Raw genomic sequence first — 17427 nt, 5'->3', positions numbered from 1 at the left:
TTTACTAAGTACAGAACTGTCTTATTTATTTTTGTATTCCTTGCAGCAGCTGGGATAAGGCCTTGCATATAGGAAGCTCTCAACTGGATGTCAAATTAACTAAGGATAATTAGCCTGGGAATAAACAAGAGTGAGAGGAGAAGGGGGACAGGGCAGTAATGTTCAAATATTTGAACAGCTGTCATACAGAACGTTTGTTTTGTGTACAGACAGAGGGACAAATATAAGAAAGCCCCTTTTATAGACCAAGTAGTCTACAGTCTATAAAATTCATTCCTCCAAGAGGTTGCATGTGAGTATAAATATATACAGAAGTTCAAGAAGGGTTGAGTAAATGAACGGATGATTCCATAAATGATTCTGGGCACCAGGAGGAACAACCACAGGACTAGTACCATGGTCCTCACTGGAAACTGATAGGTGAGTGTGTCCCTGTTTGCACACAAAGCAGTAACTTCATCTCCATCTAAGTCATCTTCAGGCCTGAGGGCTGCCACTGAAAATGCCGAGGTAGAAGATTAACTAGACAGTTACTATAGTGAAGGTGGCAGTGTGGCTCTCCTATAACCACTTACAACTCACTCAGTTGTCAGAACAACTGACAATAACATATTCCCCTTTAGGGGCCAAAGATAACTTAGGTGATCTCAAATAATTATTAAGTTGAACATTATAAAAAAGTGAATTGCATACACTTTAAAAGGGTAAAAAGGGTAAATTTAATGCTATGTGAATGACATTAATTTTTAAATAGTGAATTGCACTTTTATAAACTTAGACATGTTCAATTTGAAGCTAAAATGTAAGACATTAACAAGCTCATGTGGCTTACTGCTGTTTTTTTTTTTAACATCTTTATTGGAGTATAATTGCTTTACAATGTTGTGTTCGTTTCTGCTGTATAACCAAGTGAAGCTATATATATGCATATATCCCCATATCCCCTCCCTCTTGCATCTCCCTCCCACCCTCCCTATCCCATCCCTCTAGGTGGTTGCAAAGCACCGAGCGGATCTCCCTGTGCGATGCAGCCGCTTCCCACTAGCCATCTATTTTACATTTGGTAGTGTATATATGTCCACGCCACTCTCTCACTTCGTCCCGGCTTACCCTTCCCCCTCCCCGTGTCCTCAAGTCCATTCTCTACGTCTGTGTCTTTACTCCTGTCCTACCCCTAGGTGCTTCAGAACCTTTTTTTTTTTTTTTTTTTTTTCGATTCCATATATATGTGTTAGCATACGGTATTTATTTTTCTTTTTCGAACTTCCTTCACTCTGTATGACAGTCTCTAGGTCCATCCACCTCACTACAAATAACTCTATTTCGTTTCTTTTTATGACTGAGTAATATTCCATTGTATATATGTGCCACATCTTCTTTATCCATTCACCTGTCAATGCACATTTAGGTGGCTTCCATGTCCTGGCTATTGTAAATAGTGCTGCAGTGAACATGGTGGTACATGACTCTTTCTGAATTATGGTTTTCTCAGGGTATATGCCCAGTAGTGGGACTGCTGGGTCATATGGTAGCTCTACTGTAAGTTTTTCAAGGAACCTCTATACTGTTCTCCATAGTGGCTGTATCAATTTACATTCCCACCAACTCTGCAAGAGGGTTCCCTTTTCTCCACACCCTCTCCAGCATTTATTGTTTGCAGATTTTTTGACGATGGCCATTCTGACTCGTGTGAGGTGACACCTCGTTGTAGTTCTGATTTGCATTTCTCAATGATTAGTGATGTTGAGCATCCTTTCATGTGTTTGTTGGCAATCTGTATATCTTCTTTGGAGAAATGTCTATTTAGGTCTTCTGCCCATTTTTGGATTGGGTTGTTTTTTTTGATATTGAGCTGCATGAGCTGCTTGTAAATTTTGGAGATTAATCCTTTGTCCGTTGATTCGTTTGAAAATATTTTCTCCCATTCTGTGGGTTGTCTTTTTGTCTTGTTTATGGTTCCTTTGCTGTGCAAAAGCTTTTAACTTTCATTAGGTCCCATTTGTTTATTTTTTTCCCATTTCTCTAGGAGGTGGGTCAAAAAGGATCTTGCTGTGATTTATGTCATAGAGTGTTCTGCCTATGTTTTCCTCTAAGAGTTTTATAGTGTCTGGCCTTACATTTAGGTCTTTAATCCATTTTGAGTTTATTTTTGTTTATGGTGTTAGGAAGTGTTCTAATTTCATTCTTTTACATGTAGCTGTCCAGATTTCCCAGCACCACTTATTGAAGAGACTGTCTTTTCTCCACTGTATACTCTTGCCTCCTTTATCAAAGATAAGGTGACCATATCTGTGTGGGTTTATCTCTGGGCTTTCTATCCTGTTCCATTGATCTATATTTCTGTTTTTGTGCCAGTACCATGCTGTCTTGATGACTGTAGCTTTGTAGTATAGTCTGAAGTCCGGGAGCCTAATTCCTCCAGCTCCATTTTTCTTTCTCAAGATTGTTTTGGCTATTCAGGGTCTTTTGTGTCTCCTTACAAATTGTGCAATTTTTTTGTTCTAGTTCTGTGAAAAATGTCATTGGTAGTTTGATAGGGATTGCACACTGAATCTGTAGATTACTTTGGGTAGTATAGTCATTTTCACAATGTTGATTATTCCAATCCAAGAACATGGAATTTCTCTGCATCTGTTTGTATCATCTTTAATTTCTTTCATCAGTGTCTTACAGTTTTCTGCATACAGGTCTATTGTCTTCTTAGGTAGGTTTCTTCCTAGGTATTTTATTCTTTTTGTTGCAATGGTAAATGGGAGTGTTTCCTTAATTGCTCTTTCAGATTTTTCATCATTAGTGTATAGGAATGCAATACATTTCTGTGCATTAATTTTGTATCCTGCTACTTTACTAAATTCATTGACTAGCTCTAGTAGTTTTCTGGTAGCATCTTTAGGATTCTCTACGTATAGTATCAGGTCATCTGCAAATAGTGACAGTTTTACCTCTTCTTTTCCGATTTGGATTCCTTTTATTTCTTTTTCTTCTCTGACTGATGTGGCTAAAACTTCCAAAACTATGTTGAATAATAGCAGTGAGAGTGGGCAACCTTTTCTTGTTCCTGATTTTAGAGGAAATGATTTCAGTCTTTCACCATTGAGAATGATGTTGGCTGTGGGTTTGTCATAAATGGCCTTTATTATGTTGAGGTAGGTTCCCTCGATGCCTACTTTCTGGAGGGTTTTTATCATAAGTGGGTGTTGAATTTTTTCGAAAGCTTTCTCTGCATCTATTGAGATGACCATATGGTTTTTCTCCTTCAATTTGTTAATATGGTTTATCACATTGATTGATTTGCGTATACTGAAGAATCCTTGCATTCCTGGGATAAACCCCACTTGATCATGGTGTATGATCCTTTTCATGCGCTGTTGGATTCTGTTTGCTAGTATTTTGTTGAGGATTTTTGCATCTCTGTTCATAAGTGATATTGGCCTGTAGTTTTCTTTCTTTGTGACATCTTTGTCTGGTTTTGGTATCAGGGTGATGGTGGCCTTGTAGAATGAGATTGGGAGTGTTCCTCCCTCTGCTATATTTTGGAAGAGTTTGAGAAGGATAGGTGTTAGCTTTTCTCTAAATGTTTGATAGAATTCGCCTGTGAAGTCATCTGGTCCTAGGCTTTTGTTTGTTGGAAGATTTTTATCACAGTTTCAATTTTAGTGCTTGTGATTGGTCTGTTTATACTTTATTTCTTCCTGGTTCAGTCTCGGAACGTTGTTCTTTTCTAAGAATTTGTCCATTTCTTCCAGGTTGTCCATTTTATTGGCATAGAGTTGCTTGTAGTAATCTCTCATGATCCTTTGTACTTCTGCAGTGTCAGTTGTTACTTCTCCTTTTTCATTTCTAATTTGGTTTATTTGAGTCTTCTCCCTTTTTTTCTTGATGAGTCTGGCTAATGGTTATCAATTTTGTTTATCTTCTCAAAGAACCAGTTTTTAGTTTTATTGAACTTTGCTACTGTTTCCTTCAGTTCTTTTTCATGTATTTTTGATCTCATCTTTGATTTCTTTCCTTCTGATAACTTTGGGTGGTTTTTTTTGTTATTCTTTCTCTAATTGCTTTAGATGTAAGGTTAGGTTGTGAATTTGAGATTTTTCTTGTTTCTTGAGGTAGTATTGTATTACTATAACCTGCCCTCTTAGAACTGCTTTTACTGCATCCCAGAGGTTTTGGGTCGTCGTGTTTTCATTGTCATTTGCTTCTAGGTATTTTTTGATTTCTTCAGCGATCTCTTGGTTATTTAGTAGCGTATTGTTTAGTCTCCATGTGTTTGTATTTTTTACAGTTTTTTTCCTGTAATTGATATCCAGTCTCATAGCGTTGTGGTAGGAAGAGATACTTGATATGATTTCAATTTTCTGAAATCTACCAAGGCTTGATTTGTGACCCAAGATATGGTCTATCCTGGAGAATATTCCATGAGCACTTGAGAAGAAAGTGTATTCTGTTGTTTTTGGATGGAATGTCCTATAAATATCAATTAAGTCATTCTTGTTTAATGTACCATTTAAAGCTTGTGTTTCCTTATTTATTTTCATTTTGGATGATCTGTCCACTGGTGAAAGTGTGGTGTTAAAGTCCCCTACTATGATAGTGTTACTGTCGATTTCCCCTTTTATGGCTGTTAGCATTTGCCTTATGTATTGAGGTGCTCCTATGTTGGGTGTATAAATAGTTACAATTGTTATATCTTCTTCTTGGATTAATCCCTTGTTCATTATGTAGTGTCCTTCTTTGTCTCTTGTAATAGTCTTTATTTTAAAGTCTATTTTGTCTGATATGAGACTTGCTACTCCAGCTTTGTTTTGATTTCCATTTGCATGGAATATCTTTTTCCATCCCCTCACTTTCAGTCTGTATGTCTCCCTAGGTCTGAAATGGGTCTCTTGTAGACAGCATATATACAGGTGTTGTTTTTGTATCCATTCAGCTAGTCTATGTCTTTTGGTTGGAGCTTTAATCCATTTACATTTAAGGTAGTTATTGATATGTATGCTCCATTTTCTTAATTGTTTTGGGTTTGTTTTTGTAGGTCTTTTCCTTCTCTTGTGTTTCCTGCCTAGATAAGTCCCTTTAGCATTTGTTGTAAAGCTGGTTTGGTGGTGCTGAATTCTCTTAACTTTTATTGTCTGTAAAGGTTTTAATTTCTCCATTAACTCTGAATGAGATCCTTGCTGGGTAGAGTAATCTTGGTTGTAGGTTTTCCCTTTCATAACTTTAAATATGTCCTGCCACTCCCTTCTGGCTTGCAGTTTCTGCTGAAAGATCAGCTGTTAACCTTATGGGGATTCCCTTTGTATGCTATTTGTTGCTTTTCCCTTGCTTCTTTTAATATTTTTTCTTTGTATTTAATTTTTCATAGTTTGATTAATACGTGTCTTGGTGTGTTTCTCCTTGGGTTTATCCTGTATGGTACTCTCTGTGCTTCCTGGACTTGACTATTTCCTTTCCCATGTTAGGGAAGTTTTTGACTATTATCTCGTCAAATATTTTCTCAGACCCTTTCTTTTTCTCTTCTTCTGGGACCCCTATCGTTCGAATGTTGGTGTGTTGAATGTTGTCCCAGAGGTCTCTGAGACTGTCCTCAATTCTTTTCATTCTTTTTTCTTTATTCTGCTCCTGGCAGTCATTTCCACCATTTTATCTTCCAGCTCACTTATCCGTTCTGCTGCCTCAGTTATTCTGCTATTGATTCCTTGTAGAGTTATTTTTAATTTTAGTAATTGTGTTGTTCGTCACTGTTTGTTTGCCCTTTAGTTCTTCTAGATCCTTGTTAAATGTTTCTTGTATTTTCTATTCTGTTTCTGAGATTTTGGATCATCTTTACTATCATTATTCTGAATTCTTTTTCAGGTAGGTTGCCTATTTTGTCTTCATTTATTTGGTCTTGTAGGTTTTTACCTTGCTCCTTTGTAACACATATTTTTGTTGTTTCTTTCTTTTTCTTTTTTTTGATGGATGGTGCTGTATTCCTGTCTTACTGGTTGTTTGGCCTGAGATGTCCGGCACTGGAGTTTGCAGGCCGCTGGATAGAGCTGGGTCTTGGTGATGAGATGAGGACCTCTGGGAGGCCTCACTGTGATTAATATTCCCTGGGGTCTGTTAGTCCAGCGGTTTGGACTCGGAGCTCCCACCACAGGAGCTCGGGCCTGACCTCTGGCCTGGGAACCAAGATCCCGCAAGCTTTGTGGCACGGTAAAAAAAAAGAAAGAAAGAAAGAAAGAAGAAAGAAAGGAAGAAAGAAAGGAAGGAAGGAAGGAAGGAAGAAAAAAAAGGAGCAGTACAATATCAAAGAATAAAAAACAAATAAAATTAGAAAGATAAAAAATATATTAGGAAAAATAAAACTATAATTGAAACAACTGCAACAAGGCAAAATAAAAACAAAAGAAAAAAAGCGGGGGGGGGGCTACCCTGGTGGCACAGTGGTTGAGAGTCCGCCTGCCGATGCAGGGGACGCCGGTTCGTGCCCTTGTCCGGGAAGATCCCACATACCGCGGAGCGGGGGGCTCCTGAGCCATGGCCACTGGGCCTGCGCGTCCGGAGCCTGTGCTCCGCAACGGGAGAAGCCACAACAGTGAGAGGCCCGCGTACCGAAAAAAAAAAAAAAAAAAAAAAAAAAAAAAAAAAAGCGGGGGTAATAAGCTAAAAAGAGAGAATGATAACAAAATATAAAGAATAAAATAAAATTAGAAAACTAAAAGATTTATTAGGAAAAATAAAAATACAAAAGAATCAACAACAATTAATCAACAGAACAGAACTCCAATCTAAAAGAGGAAAAAAGAAAAAAAAAAGCTTTGGCTATAGGGGTGGGGTTTAGGTGGGGGATGGAACTTAGGCAGGGGCAGGCTTTAGGGTGGACCGGGACCTAGGCGGGTGGGGGGGGTGACATTTCAGCGTGGGGCAGGGCCTTTGCTTAGGACCTGCATGGAAGGGGAGAGGCAGCACCTCGAAAGGAGGGTCTCTGGAGTGTACAGTTCCGGAGTTTGGAGGCAGGGCCCTGCCTGAGGGTGTGTGGGTGGGGTTTAGGCCCAGCTCGTTGGAGGGGGTTTCAGAGGGGGTTTCTGCGTGTAGAGGTGGGGCCCCGGGTAGGGGGATGGGGCGGGGCTTGGGCTCTGCACGGCAGGAGGGAGGCTCCGAGGGCAGAGGATTAGGCCCTGGAGCCCAACACGTTCCCTGGTGCCTAAGTGGACAGGGAAAGCGCTGGCCCCGTTCCCCTCCATTCCTTTGTGCCCCTCCCCCACCATCTCCCCCAGGGCCTCCCCCGTCACCACTGGACGCCTAACCGTGGGTGGGTCCTGCCGGGTGTAGGAACTCCTTCTCTCCCCCAGCCACCGTTCAGGGATGCCGGTCCTGGAGGTCTGGGCTTTACTTTTGCTCCCACTTCCCCACCTTCCACTCCCTCAGGACCCGCGCAGCTGGAGGGGGCCTCGGTGGGCAGAGGATCAGGTCCGGGGATCTCAGCAGGTTCCTGGGGGCCCAAGTGGGCAGGGGAAACCTGGCCACGCTCCCTTTTGATCCTCTGCCCTCCCAATGGTTCCCCAATTTCCCCCTTCTGGCCTGAAATCCCTTCCCCTCAGGGGCGCCAGTCCCGTCCCGCCTCCACTTCTCCCCCTTCACTCCCCCCATGCCCCGCATCCTACCCGGTCACTGGGGGTTCCTCGCGTCCCCTTAGGTGTCCGCAGTCCCCCACTGGGGCCTGGTAGGTGCCCTAGTTGTGCGGAGACGCGAATTCCGCATCCTCCTAGTACCACTGCTGGTTTCTTGAAGAGAATTTTGTTGTGGGAATATATAGAATTCTTTTTCCTATGGTTTGATTAGTTTCAGTACGTTCTCAGGACGTCAGACAAGTGTTTTATCCCCGATGACCAATCTGACCTTTGAGGTAGTTATGAAACAACCCTTACCTTGATAGGCTAAAAACATCTTTGTGAAAGGAGGCATCCTGACCAGGAAGTGGAGCACGGTGCCGCTGTTGGAGTAGTGGGAACCGTAGTGGTAGGGCTGCACTGGGGGCATCGGGTCGTCTTCCCGGGCTCCTTTGCGGTACTCCTCCTCCAGGTACTGAAGGACACAGGGACCAGAACTCGTGACAGTGAGCTCCAGGCAGAGCTGGAGCTGCCTCACTTGTCTTCTTTCCCATCCTTCTCTGCTGCCCATTAGACGCCATTCTCCATGGCTTGCCCATAGCCCTCCTGAGTGTCCGGGGGTCTGGTGCCCCCTAAGGCCTGACCATGCACTGCGTGCACGTTTACCCTCTCATTTGCTCATAAAGAACCCACCTGTTCTGTACCCCACCTCCCAGCCCTCTGGCTCCCAACTAATACATAAATCTAAACTGATAATAATATCAGTTTAGATAATATATATCTAATATATCTCAACTGATCAAGGGCTCAGTAAATAAGTGCTGCCACTCTCACTAGAGATGTCTGCGTCTTAAGAGGGTTTCAAGCTGTAATGCTACATTCTTTAGAGAAATGCTACTCTATCAGAGGAACTGCAATAGAAATGTAAAACCTGTATCATATTATCGGAATTCTTTAATATAACATTTTATAGCTGTCTTGCAGTGGAGTTACACAGAAATAACAAAGACAGTGGTGACTTTTCAACTACTCCTGTCTTCCCATCATAAAGTAAGAAGCTCAATCAAATCTTTAACATCTGTCACTATTCTCATCTCCTGTAGCTTCTGTCTCTAATAACAGAGTCAGGTGACAGTGAATTTTCTGGAGTCACTTCTCTTTGATTGCCATAGCACTGCTGCATTTTTAGCTGCAGAAGCATCAGGCAGTGACAGTTGTAAGACGCTTGGATGGACCTTTCTGGAACTTTGACATAAGATAACATGGTGAATATGAGAAAACTGCTTCAGCTGCTCCTATCTTGATACTGTTGTGAAGAATGTAACATATGACTAATGGGATTTTTAAAATCTCCAGCAGGATTCCATTAATATTAATTTCACAGAAATGGGTAATTAATTTCTATTTTTAAACTTTACAATCCAGTATTTTTTGTTAATAAACCTGTGCAGAATTTGCTGAGATGAATAATAAGGGACTATAGTACATTATAAATATATTGATATTATTATATATAACACTAGGGGATACAAATAGCAGGTCCCTGGAAATCTTTGTGATTTTTGTAAGGAATATAATTATTTATATATTTGAACATTACAATGGATTATGAGCTTCCAATTTATGTAACAGTAAGTGCATTTCTTTTTCTGGGCAAAATGTTTTCAGAGAATTAAGACAGAGAATAATATTTAAAATCACATAGTGATTTCCAGTTGTCTGTCAATCAAAGCACAAGGAAGTGGAAAACAGAAAAATCAATACTATACGTTTAAAATTAGGTAAAACAGTCTGTAAAACAAAAATCCAGTTTTTACTTATCAAAATACATGAGGAAAAACTAAACCTACCTTGTATGTGTCCACGTAACGATCTTCTTTTTCTTTGTACTGCACGGCTATGGGCTTGGAGAGATTTCTACAAAGGAAGAGATGATGGAAAACATCGAAGTATGCTGATACTGTCAGGTTTAAGCTGCCTTAGATGTTTACAAGTAAATAAGTGGTCAACAAAATACTCAGCCCTTGGTTTAGTGCTTACACATGTTGCTTTGCAATTAAGTCACAATTATGATTTCATAACCTATGAAGATAGAATTTTTCTAAACAGATGCATACCATTATTAGGAAATCCTGACTTAACGAATAACCTACACAAGAAGAGCTGCTGTTCTCCCTCCCTTCTCTGGTTCCTCTACTTCCTCCAAATCATAACGGATGCTGCTCACGGCAGCTGATTCCTACCAAGCCCTGGAAGTTCCTGCCCCCATTTCCAGATGCTACACCCAGCTCAGCAAGGAAGAGTGAAGGGCAGTTTGGACAGGAGATATGATCATGAGGAGATGTTGTGTAATTACTAAGTTAGTGAAAACTGAAGAAACAACACATGCTTAAAATGACCACCCTGAGATCTGGAGTGCGAGTACTGACATAAACATTTTGTTATCTAATTCGGGGACAGTGACTGACACCATGTGCACAGTGTAGCAAACGTGTGCACGCGTATGCATGTCTGTGCTGGTGTTCACACTGTATCAGGGAGGGAAGAGAACTCTAGGATCAGTCTCCACTTTCACAAGCTACGGAGTCAAGCAGCATCTGTGTGAGGCCCATGAAAGAGCAAGAGAACAAGATGCAACGAGGAAGGGCAGAGGCTGCTCTGGCTGAGGTGCCATCTGGTCTGGCACCAGGATGGGACCACCTGGAGTTTCAACATCTGGCACCACAACTAGATCAACATCAAGATTTGCTCAAGTTTCAGTTAAGTCAAACCAGGTCTGCTTAGCCAGAGGCTGATTTATCTATTTTTTTGGGAAAATTATTTCCTAGGGATATTAAAATTAGTGATAGCAAACACATTCATTTCATTTTTGAGACTCTGATAATCCTAAAAACTTTGTTAAAAAGTAAAGACAGTTTTATAGCATAGATACAAATTCACCTCAATATAGGAGAAATCATGTTTGAGATCCTGCCATGCATGCAATTGTTTTCTAAACAGTGTAAGTAGTTTTTTTGAACACAGGTAATACTGTTGTGGTTGGAAAATCAGAAGTTACTGATGAGTGAATAGAATAAACCAAAAATCAACCACAATACTATTACTCACAATATATCTGGAAGGGTACATGCCTTTCCAGATACTCTCTCCTTATTTGTGTATGTATAATTACATTTAAATAAAAATCTCCCCCTCCTCCATAATATACATTTCTACAATATCATTCTTTTTTTTTAAAATATAAATTTATTTATTTATTTTTGGCTGCGTTGGGTCTGTTGCTGTGCGCGCACGGGCTTTCTCTAGTTGCGTTGAGCTGGGGCTACTCTTTGCTGTGGTGTGCTGGCTTCTCATTGCAGTGGCTTCTCTTGTTGCGGAGCATGGGCTCTAGGCGTGCGGGCTTCAGTAGTTGTGCCTCGCGGGCTCTAGAGAGCAGGCTCAGTAGTTGTGGCACACGGGCTTAGCAGCTCCACAGCATGTGGGATCTTCCCGGACCAGGGCTCGAACCCATGTCCCCTGCGTTGGCAGGTGGATTCTTAACCACTGCACTACCAGGGAAGTCCTCAGTAGTGTAAAAATTTAAATGTACATTAGCAGTGTATAAAAATGTCTAAAAGATAAATAATGTGCCATTTGCTCTTTTTTAAATTGACAAAAATTAAATTGAATCTGATTTCTTGAAAGCTGTCTGAACTAGGCCTACTATTTAGCAGTTATAATTAAAATATTCTAATACACTAAGTAGTATATTGGCAGTCAATTCTTCTTTAAACTACATAGATAATTTTTTAATTGAAGTGTAATGGACATATAACACTATATTAGTTTCCGGTGTCCAACATAATGATTTGATATTTGTATATTCGATATTACAGAATGATAAGCACAGTAAGTCTAGGTAGCAGCCATCACCACACGTAGTTACAGGATTCTTTTTTGTTGTGCTGAGAACTTTTAAGATTTACTCTCTCAGCAACTTTCAAGCATGTAATGCAGTGTTATTAGCTAAGGTCATCGTGCTGTGCGTTGCATCCCAGGGCTCATTTCATAACTGGCAGCCTGTACCTTTTGACTCCCTTCACCCATTTTGCCACAATCCCACCACCACCCCCCAATGCTTCTGGCAACCACTGATCTGTTCTCTGCATCAATGAGGTTTTCTGTTTGTTCTGTTTTTGTTTTGTTTTTATTTTTAGATTCCACATACAAGTGAGATCATACTTATTTGTATGCTATTTGTCTTTGACTGACTTGTTTCCTTAGCATAATGCCCTCAAGGTCCATCCATGCTGTCACAAGATTTCATTCTCTTTTATGGATAAATAGTATTCCATTATGTGTGTGTGACATTTTATTTATCCATTCATCCACAGATGGACACTTAGGTTGTTTCCGTATCTTGGCTACTATAAATAATGCTGCAGTGAACATGGGGGTGCAGATATCTTTTCAAGTTAGTGCTTTCATTTCCTCTTGATAAATACCCAGAAGTAGAATGGCTGGATCATATGACAGATCTATTTTTAGTTTTTTAAGGAACCTCCATATTGTTCTCCACAGTGGCTGCACCAATTTACATTCCCACCAACAGTGCACAGGGTCTCTTTTCTCTGTATCCTTGCCAACAGTTGTTATTTCTTGACTTTTTGATCCTAGCCAGAGAATGTTATTTAAAACTAAAGAAACAGAATATTCCCTCGTCAACTAGGGCTATGTGGTTACTCTAAAAGGCAACTCATTCAGGAAAGGCAGGATAAAAGCTTAATTCTTTTCCTTAGTTGTCAAATTTCAAAAGCAAGGAATTGATGCCCTACCCAAACAGTGACCAGTGAGTTTAGTTTTGCTTTGTTTTGGGGGCCTTTAAGAAGTGTCATTGTTAACTTCAGTATTTTTTAAATTCAAATGTGTTCAAGCAACTGTAGTCATTATTGTTTCTGATGCCCAGGTTGTCCTATCTTTGGCAGTAGGAGCCACTTCAAGTTGGCTCCTGAGTGTTTTATTTTTTTGTAACTGTGGTAAAAAAACGCACATCACAAAACTTACCATCCTAACCATCCTCAAGTACCTAGTTCAGTGGTGTTAACAATATCAACACCGTTGTGCAATAGGTCTCTAAAACTTTTTCATTTTGTAAAGCTGAAACTCTACACCTGCTGAGCAACAACCCCCTATATCCACCCCCCTCTTCTCCTGTCCCCCACACCCATCATTCCACTCTCTGTCTCTGAGTTGACTGCCCTAGACAACTCATGAAGAGGAATCACACAGTGCTTGTCTTCTGTGGCAGGCTCATTCCATTTAGCACAACGTCCCCAGGGCTCATCATGTGACAAGACTTCCCTCCTTCTTAAGGCTGAATAATATTCCTCTGTATGTATGCACCTCATTTTCCCCATCCATTGATCCACAGACAGACACCTGGGCTGCCTCCACCTCCTGGCCACTGCGAATAAAGCTGCAATGAACATGTGTGTGCAAATATGGCTCCCGAGTCCTTCTGACAAGCCTATAGTAATTTCCTTGCTCTCTGACACAACAAAATATCCTGGGCTCATCTTGTATGTTTTCTACTAATAAATGCAGAAGAAATGAGAGAACAGGAAATCACCATTCTATAACCCCTAGTGAAATAATAGACTTGAACAATAATCATCAATGAAAGAAACAAGTTCAACGGGAGGCTGGACCCACGGACCAGCCTAAGCATCCTTAGAGTGGGATATCACAGGCCTCCTGATATGGGGCAATATAAAGTCCACACCACCTCCTCTAGAGGATTCTTGCCAAAAAATGTTGAATCTGCATCTAAGCAAGGCTTTAGAAGTAATTTGCAGTCTCTAGGAAGTACAGAGGCTAGAGGAAAAACCTAAATGCTAATGTGGAATGGGGGACATCCTACAAGATAAATGACTTATTTTTGTTTTAAAAACAAGTCAATGTTAGGAAGAAAGAAAGAGAAAAATACATACACAAAAATAGGGCTGTTCTAGATGTTATGTCTTTAGACACAAAGCAACCAAAGGTGACAGTGGGCCTGACTCAAACAAATCAGCTATAGAAAGACACCTCTGATATACTCAGGGGACATTGGAAAATGGACTGGATGTTAGATGAGACCATGAAATTACTGTTGATTTTCTTAGATATGATAACAGCACTGAGGCTATGAAAGAAAATGTCCCCCTTTTTTCTTAAGAGATGTGTACTAAAGATCATATGAATGACATAAAAGATTTGTGGGCGCATCTTAAGAAGAAAAAAAAAGATGACATAAGTTTGGCAAAAATCTTGGTAATTGTTGAGCTGGGGTCATGGTCATATGGGGCTCATTATACATTCATTCTATTTTTGTGCATATTTGAAAATTCTCACAATAAGAACTTCAGTAAAATAAATACATCATATTGACAAAGCCAAAAGGTGATGATGTCTTTAGTTACCTGTACACTGATGGATCGCTGAGGTCAAGGGTCTCACTAACGTAGTCAGCTAGGATAAACGGGAACACTGGATACTGCATGAGATCATTAAAGGATCGGCCGGCATGTTTGTTTAAGTGAGTCAAATATTCAAAATTAGTAATTTGTCCAGTATACCATAAATTTGTCAGAGCGGTGATATTGCCATATTCCAGAAGATTAGGGAGGTTATTTGTTAGTATATTGTGGTACACATCATCACGAACCTATAAGGGAAGGAGAGAAAAAACCCAGATTTTATTTTTAGGCTTGACATTTTCCTCCAAAGAATCCATGATATTATAGGCATGTTACTAAGCTCAAGTCCTCCAAGAAAATACTTTTTGCCCAATAACATTGACTGGTGGGGAACTGAGATTCAAATCCACGTCTTCCTCCAAAGGTTGGGCTATTTGTTTATTTATTGAAGTATAGTTGATTAACAATATTATATTAGTTTTAGGTGTACAACATAGTGATTCAATTTTTTTATAAATTATACTCCATTTAAAGTTGTTATAAAATGTTGGTTTCATTCCTTGTGCTGTACCATATACCCTTGTAACTTATTTATTTTGTACATAATAGTTTGTACCTCTTAATCCTCTCCCCTTATCTTGCTCCTCCTCCTTCTCTCTCCCCACTGGTACCACTAGTTTGTTCTCCATATCTATGAGTCTATTTCTTTTTTTTTTTTATATTCATTCACTTGTGGCTCTTAACCACTATGTTTTGCAGCTGGAGAAATCAGTAAGAAACTAAGAAGTCTGTATAGAAAAGTCAATTATATACAGACCCTAAGAAAAAAAATCAATAAAGGAAAATGAAGAGTCTTCACCTAAATAAATGCAACATGATGCAGTAGAAAGAGCATAGTTTTCTGACAGACAGAACTGGTCTTTTTTCTTGCTTAAACTCTTTGTGTTACAGTTATCATACCTGTAATATGAGGGTAATAATATTTATTTCCTGAGAATGAAATAAACTATCCTATGTAAAACAGAATACTTGATTTTCACTACTGATTGAAAACTAGTATATAAACTCTTTTTTTAGAGAGGCACAAAAGTTCTGTCACAGAAAAAAGGTATTCTGATTTCTTCTAAAGCAATTAAATGATAATTGATAATAAATGGAAAAAAACAGACGAGCCAGGACTTTGCTAAAAACAAATTTGAATTACCCCTCTTAAATGTGTATATGCTTTACGCATAGGAAGGTGAGCCACAGATGTGGATAATCAAAGATGAGACTAAAAGTGAATGAGAAGAATGATCTTGGTTATGGAATAGGCAAGATTACAGGGTGTTTAAGAACCTAAACCTGAAGGTCTGTTTCACAACAATGTGAATATACTTAACACAACTGAACTGTACGCTTGAAAATGGTTAAGATGGCAACTTTTATGTTATGTATTTTTATGATAATTAAAAAAAAAGAATCGGTTCAAGGCAAAAACAAAAATTAAACTTATATTCTAAATCTGAAGGTTACAATATGGAGGTTCCCTAAAAAACTAAAAATAGAACTACCATGTGACCCAGCAATCCCACTACTGGACATATACCCAGAGAAAACCATAATTCAAAAAGACACATGCACCCCAATGTTCACTGCAGCACTATTTACAATAGCCAGGGCAGGAAAGCAGCCTACATGTCCATCAAAAGAAGAATGGATAAAGAAGATGCGGTACATATATACAATGGAATATTACTCAGCCATAAAAAAGGAACAAAATTGGGTCATTTGTAGAGACGTGGATGGACCTAGAGACTGTCATACAGAGTGAAGTAAGTCAGAAAGAGAAAAACAAATATCATATACATACATATATATATATATATATATATATATTTTTTTTTTTTTTTTTTTGCGGTACGCGGGCCTCTCACTGTTGTGGCCTCTCCCGCTGTGGAGCACAGGCTCCGGACGCGCAGGCTCAGCGGCCATGGCTCACGGGCCCAGCCGCTCCACGACATGTGGGATCTTCCCGGACCAGGGCACGAACCCATGTCCCCGGCATCGGCAGGCGGACTCTCAACCACTGCGCCACCAGCGAAGCCCCAAATATCATATATTAATGCATATATATGGAATCTGAAAAAACTGGTATAGAAGATCTTATTTACAAAGCAGAAATAGAGACACAGACGTAGAGAACAAACGTACGGATACCAAGGGGGAAGGGTCGGGGTGGGATGAACTGGGAGACTGGGATTGACATATAAACACAATTGATACTATGTATAAAATAGATAACTAGGGCTTCCCTGGTGGCAGTGGTTGAGAGTCTGCCTGCCGAGGCAGGGGACGCAGGTTCGTGCCCTGGTCTGGGAAGATCCCACATGCCACGGAGCGGCTGGGCCTGTGAGCCATGGCCGCTGAGCCTGCGCATCCAGAGCCTGTGCTCCGCAACGGGAGAGGCCACAACAGTGAGAGGCCCTCGTACCGCAAAAAAAAAAAAAAAGATAACAAATGAGAACCTACAGTATAGCACAGGGAACCTTACTCAGTGCTCTGTGGTGACCTAAATGGAAGGAAATCCAAAAAAGAGTGGATATAGGTATACATATAGCTGATTCACTTTGCTGTACAGCAGAAACTAACACAACATTGTAAAGCAACTATACTCCAATAAAAATAAAAAATAAATAAATCTGAAGGTTGCCTACTGCTGAAGCTAAGGTTGGTGGAAAAGAATTTATGACAGTTTGCATACTAACCTCAGCAAGAAAAAGGAAACATTTATTCATTCAACAAATATTGAGCACCTATATACCAGCACGTTTAAGGTGCTAAAGCTGAAGCACTTAACAAAACAAAGTCCTTACAGTCTACTGGGGAGACACTGTTGGATGCTTTTAAGTGCTGTGAAAAAAATAGAGCAAAGCAAAGGAGATAAGGGATGCTTGGGGGTGGCAGTGAGGCAAGGGTTGCTGTTTTATTTAGAGTAATCAGGGAAGTCTCTCTGATAAGAAGACATTTGACCAGGGAACCTGAAAAAAGTAAGGGAGTCAGTAATGTAGTTCTAAGAGGAAAAGCATTCCAGGCAGCATTCTAGGGAGCAGTAAGTGCCAAGGCCCTGAGGCATCAGTGTGTCTGCTATAGTCAAGGCAAACAGGGTCTCCACAGATGGATTAGAGAGAGTGAAGGATAGAATGGTAGAAGATAAGGTCAGAGAGATAAGGAAGTGCCAGATTATTCAACACTATAAGGTCTCTGCCTTTAATAGAGTGACACAGAAAGTGGTCGGAGGGTTTTGAGCAGAGGAATGGCACGACCTGACACACTTTAGCTGCTGTGTTGAGAGCAGTCTGAAAGAAGAGGGAGTATGGAAGCAGGGAGGCCAGTTAGGAGGCTAGTGTAATGATTTATGC

At 40.1% G+C, this 17427-nt stretch overlaps 1 protein-coding gene across 4 annotated transcripts in view; it reads right to left on the bottom strand.

Moving 5' to 3' along the window:
- LYST (lysosomal trafficking regulator) overlaps nucleotides 1-17427 on the bottom strand; it is a 192825-nt gene that overhangs the window by 36794 nt on the left and 138604 nt on the right. For all 4 annotated transcript variants that reach the window (XM_067711027.1, XM_067711028.1, XM_067711029.1 and 1 more), the window contains 3 exons: nucleotides 14030-14274; nucleotides 9440-9506; nucleotides 7908-8064 (listed from right to left, as the gene is read on the bottom strand). In XM_067711027.1, the coding sequence (XP_067567128.1) occupies nucleotides 7908-8064; nucleotides 9440-9506; nucleotides 14030-14274 (469 nt within the window). The remainder of the gene's footprint in view (nucleotides 1-7907; nucleotides 8065-9439; nucleotides 9507-14029; nucleotides 14275-17427) is intronic.

The sequence above is a fragment of the Pseudorca crassidens genome, chromosome 16, assembly GCF_039906515.1.
Source record: "Pseudorca crassidens isolate mPseCra1 chromosome 16, mPseCra1.hap1, whole genome shotgun sequence".
Classification (NCBI taxonomy): domain Eukaryota; kingdom Metazoa; phylum Chordata; class Mammalia; order Artiodactyla; family Delphinidae; genus Pseudorca; species Pseudorca crassidens.
This window is presented reverse-complemented; position numbering and strand designations above follow the sequence as displayed.